Source organism: Gossypium raimondii, chromosome 2 (genome assembly GCF_025698545.1).
Source record: "Gossypium raimondii isolate GPD5lz chromosome 2, ASM2569854v1, whole genome shotgun sequence".
NCBI classification, from domain to species: Eukaryota; Viridiplantae; Streptophyta; class Magnoliopsida; order Malvales; family Malvaceae; genus Gossypium; species Gossypium raimondii.
Genome location: NC_068566.1, coordinates 3,418,188 through 3,423,155, shown reverse-complemented (window position 1 = coordinate 3,423,155; position 4,968 = coordinate 3,418,188). Strand labels below are relative to the sequence as shown.

The following is a 4,968-nucleotide window of genomic DNA, read 5'->3' as shown; positions in this document are numbered from 1 at the left end:
ATCGTGTTTATAATTTAATTCATATATTTTAAATAAATTCTACTTTATATTTAAACTCCCTTTAATATAAAGATTAATGGTTAAGCTGACGAAATGATTCATTTAAAATAATTTAAAGATTGAGGATTAATTTAGAAATTGATTTATTGGGTTTTCCTTTAACACTTAATTAATATTAATTAATTTTTCCTAAAAGATCTTATTTTGAGCTTCAATTCAAATATATTTCCCAAATTATATATGATTTGTTATTTCAGTTTGAGTATTTGATTCAATCATTGATACAAAGATTTTTGTATCGAAAGACGGATTACATTTTATTTTATTTTACTTAAAAACGAGTAAAGTTATTGTATGGTAAATTAAAGAGCAAACTGATCTTTTTGTTAAAAGTTTCATATATTTCTACAATTAAAAGCTGATCTTTATACGTCAGCATGAGTTATACAAGGCGTGTTGTCTAGTTGTTTTGTTAGCCATACTAGTTTTTATCACTAGATTTAGATGAAATTTTTAACAAAAAAAACTAGTTTACTCTTTAATCTAAAGATGGATATTAAATTACTCATTTTTTTCTTTAACACATGTGAGTCAATGAACGAAAAAGAAAAATAGCAATTATTGTGATGGGTTTTCACACCCTGGATTGGATCATCCACCCATTAATTTTAATAACTACAACGCAAGGTATGGATGATGAACAGCACTCAGCAGCATTAATGTTTGAGGTAGTCATTTTTCTTTTTCCGAGATTGATAGTTTGCTTAAGTGCGTCGAGCTACTTACCATTCGATCTCACGAGTGGTTAGTAGAGTAGCATCGAGTTTCTTACCATTTGATCCCACGAGCTACTAGTAGAGTAGTATTGAGTTTTTTACCATTCAATTCCACGAGCTGTTAATAGAGTCGTATCGAGTTCTTTTATCATTCGATCCCACGAACTGTTAGTAGAGGTAACTTACTTTCTAGGCTTATAAGTATTAAATAAATACTCATTTGATTTAAAATATTGATAAACAAAAAAAATACATATATAAATGTTTGACAGGGATAGTAATGACTAATTCAATAATTATTTAATTTTTGGGGTCCTGGTTGGCAAACTGAGAGACAATAAATATATATATTTTTTAATTTTTGCTTGCTCCTTATTGATTCGCAATCTCTTCTTGGATCAAGTTGAGATTATTTTATTAACCACTCCCCACGTTTCATTTATTTTTCAATCTCCTCATTTTGCTTTTGAATTAAATAATGGTTTAATTTCAAGATAAGGACAAAAGTTTTCAAACGTGGCTTAGGGATCGAAGAATTTGATGGATCAACATATGCAAGTATAAGAAGGGAAGAGTGGTGAGGTCTGTTTTCCCAGTTTTCAGCCACAAAGAGAAAAATTCAGAATTTTGCTGCAATTTTATTTATTACTATAAAAGTAATAAAGGTAAATAATCATATCATTAATCTCTTGATTTTCCAGCTTTTGTTTATTTATTTACTCTTGTTTTAATTTCAATTATAATACTTTATCTCATTTTTCAGGATAATCTTTGTTCATCAATTACTACAACTATGGACTCTTCATCAGCAAAATGGTTGTCTGAACTGGTAAGATTAACATAATATCATCATTTGGGGCTTAATTAAAATTTTCAAAAATTTTGAAAGGTTTAATTAAAATTTTGTAAGAATTAAAGAAATTTGCAATAAAAATAAAGGGTCTAATTAAAATTTTAAAATGTTTAGAGGAGCTTAATATATTTAAATTTTTGAAATATTTAATGAAATGTTTTCGAAATTTTGGACCCTATCTTCAAAGTATGATTTGGATTGTATGTTAGTCACAAATTTTAAAAGGTTTTAATTGAATTTTTAAAGGACAGTATCGTATAACTCAACTTTCAATTTGGGTATGATATGTTAATTTTGATATTACTTTGACAATTTAGATATGATGTATTGAAAACTAGTCAGATTCAATCTGTTTAAAATTTGATACACGGATTTTAAAAATGTTTCATATAAAATTGAAGAAAAATTGATATACTTTGAAGACTTAATTTAAACATTTTGAAATTTTAGAGACCATTAAGTGTGAGTAATCCATTTTCATTTTATGATCTAATTTGGGGTTTTGATGACCAGGGAATGGATGAATACGACATCATCCACCAATGTCATATGAACTCATTAGCCGAACTTACCGCCGGTGAAGATATAACGGCGACAGCATTTACCAGAGGGAACTTCAAGCAATCATCATTTTCCTCTGAGAGCTATTCTTCCTACCCAAATTTCACCACCAAAAACAACAGCGTCTCCTCCATTAATGAAGCTTCCGACAGACCGATAAAACAGCTGAAAACCGGTACCAGTTGGAACTCCAGCACCATCACAAACATCAACCATGTCCCTGTCCCAAAAAAACCTTCTTCCCCGACCTCTCACATTCTTTCATTCGAGAAACCAGCAGCTTCATTGCCTGCAAATTCTAAGCAGCTTTACGGTATCGACAATATCGTTAAGCCTAAAGATGAAACTGTATGTTCAGGAAATAATATGAACTATTTTGGTCAATTTCAAAGCACAAATTATACGGCGAAAAACAGTAGGAGTTATTCAATGACGAGAAGCCCTTCGCATGCTCAAGATCATATAATGGCCGAAAGAAAAAGAAGAGAAAAGCTCAATCAGCGTTTCATTGCTCTCTCAGCAATTGTTCCTGGCCTTAAGAAGGTAAAGTTTACATCTTTCTTCATAGTAATTTCTTTCGGGGTCTAATTTTGAGTTTAGTCCCTCTACTTTATGAAAATTAAGAAGTTAGTTCCATGACAAGATACGTTGCTGTTTTTGTTATAGATGGATAAAGCTTCAGTTCTTGGTGATGCAATTAAGTACGTGAAACAACTTCAAGAACGTTTGAAAGTGCTAGAAGAGCAAACCAAGAAAAGAACAGTGGAATCCGTAGTTTTCGTGAAGAAATGCCAGTTATTATCGGCCGACGACGAATCCTCTTCGTGCGAAGAAAACTCCGATGGCCAATCTTCGGATGCGGCACTGCCGGAAATCGAAGCTAAAGTCTCAGACAATGACGTCCTTATTCGAATCCATTGCGAGAAACACAAAGGTTTCATAGCCAAAATACTAAGCGAAATTGAGAACCTTCGTCTCTCAATTGTTAATACCAATGCTTTGCCTTTTGGGAATTCAACACTTGACATTACCATAATTGCTGAGGTAATTAACAACTTTTTAAAAAAAAAATGGGTGACTTTTATTTCATTGGAATTGAATTCAACTTGAAAATTTAATGAAAACCCTTTTCTTTTTTTTTTTCCAGAAAGATGCTGAATTCAATATGACAGTGAAGGATCTTGTTAAGGATTTGAGAATGGCTTTATTGAAGTTCATGTGAAATAGTTCTTGAAGTTTTACGTGTTGTTATGTAAATTCTTCCTTTTTTGTGAAGGTTTAAGAAATTTATTAATTTATTGGGTTTTGAGAGATTTGAAGCGTTTTTATCAAAGGACTAATTATCCCTCAATCCCTCTACTCTTTTGACTTTTGAATTTAGTCATTCTACTTGTTTGATTTAAAATTCATATCTGATTGATATAGAACATTGACTAACTTTTTAAAAAAAACATTGAATGTTAAAATGTAATATTATTCAAATTTAATAGAAATTCATCAATAGCGTTATCGATTGAGTTTTAATTTTCAAATCGGACAAATAAAAAGATTAAACTTTTAAAAATAAAAGTAGATGAGCTAAATTTTATAACTAGATTTGGGGCCTTAATTAAACTTTTATCAAATGTTGGTCTATTCTACAATTAAGAAGTTTCTTTTAGAATTTAAATCTTCTTCCATGGGAAATGTAAGGATAAGGCAATCCTTCTAGAAAATGATTTTTCTTCTTTTGTTCTTCAATTTTAACATTTGATAGAATAATGGCAGAAAAGGTACATATTCTCAAGTAATTGTTTCATGTTTAAATTATCTATGAATACCAAATATATGGGCTTTGATGATGCAATTTCCCTGTTACAGCTCAGCTATGAGAAAAATACATGTGAGCAAAACAGTTGTTTTTTGTTTAAACATGAAAACGAAAATAGACCCTCTTTTTCCATGCATTTCTATCGTCTTGGAATTTTGGTGTTGTGTTTCTTGGAAAGGTTTTACCTTCAAATAAGAACGGTCTTAAATTATAAAGGGCTACACTTGATAATTATTTTCATATTGGGGCTTGAATTATTATTATTTTGTTTAAGTTAAGCCTTGAACTTGGTAATTGTTTCTACATTGGGACCTGAAGTTAGTCCTTGAACTTAACCATGTTCCTACATTAAGACCTGAAATGTTTTTGTCTAAGTTAGCCCTTGATATTTCCTTCAAAACCTTAAAGTCTAGGTCCAAATTAGTCCTTGATGTTTCTACATTGGGACCTTAAAGTTCTTGATATTTCCTTTAAAACCTTAAATTTTTTTAGTCCCTTTAAAAATTAAAAAATTTTAAGTTAATCACTTAAATCTCCGTAAAAGACCCATAGTAAATAACATAAAAATGCTAAATCCAAAAGTCGGTAAATACTATGTAATTTAGTCTAAATATTCAATAGTTCAAAACGTATAAGAAACTATTTATCGTCAATAAAAATTTCAAGTTATTTAAATAAGATATATAATTATATTTTAAAAATAAAATATTATTATATAAATTAATTTTTAAACTCAAATAAATACAGTTGTATTTGGAAAGTCATAGGATGATTGAATTTGAGTATAATTGCTTGTAATTACCACGATTCTCATCCTCTCTCTAAGGATTAGAGAGCGTAATTGAGATGCTTAAATTAGACCCAATTTAAAGGGATTGACTAATTACAAATAATTACAACCATTATATTTACAAAATTAAATGGATTGTGAATTGACAAGTGATGCATACATAAGTATGATAGTTAAA

At 29.7% G+C, this 4,968-nt stretch overlaps 1 protein-coding gene across 1 annotated transcript; it reads left to right on the top strand.

Moving 5' to 3' along the window:
- The first annotated feature begins 1,337 nt into the window (after positions 1-1,337).
- Positions 1,338-3,541, top strand: LOC105789779 (transcription factor bHLH18). Its single transcript, XM_012617137.2, has 5 exons — positions 1,338-1,441; positions 1,540-1,605; positions 2,143-2,733; positions 2,857-3,234; positions 3,338-3,541. Exons 2-5 carry the CDS (start codon positions 1,570-1,572, stop codon positions 3,410-3,412), a joined length of 1,080 nt encoding a protein of 359 aa, XP_012472591.1. The 5' UTR covers positions 1,338-1,441; positions 1,540-1,569; the 3' UTR covers positions 3,413-3,541.
- The last annotated feature ends 1,427 nt before the right edge of the window (positions 3,542-4,968 follow it).

Bases quoted from the DNA above. Each gene is read 5' to 3' on its own strand.
- LOC105789779 (XM_012617137.2), top strand. From the start codon at position 1,570: ATGGACTCTTCATCAGCAAAATGGTTGTCTGAACTG. The intron at 1,606-2,142 runs GTAAGATTAACA...TTTGATGACCAG, and splicing joins CAAAATGGTTGTCTGAACTG to GGAATGGATGAATACGACAT. The intron at 3,235-3,337 runs GTAATTAACAAC...TTTTTTTTCCAG, and splicing joins ACATTACCATAATTGCTGAG to AAAGATGCTGAATTCAATAT.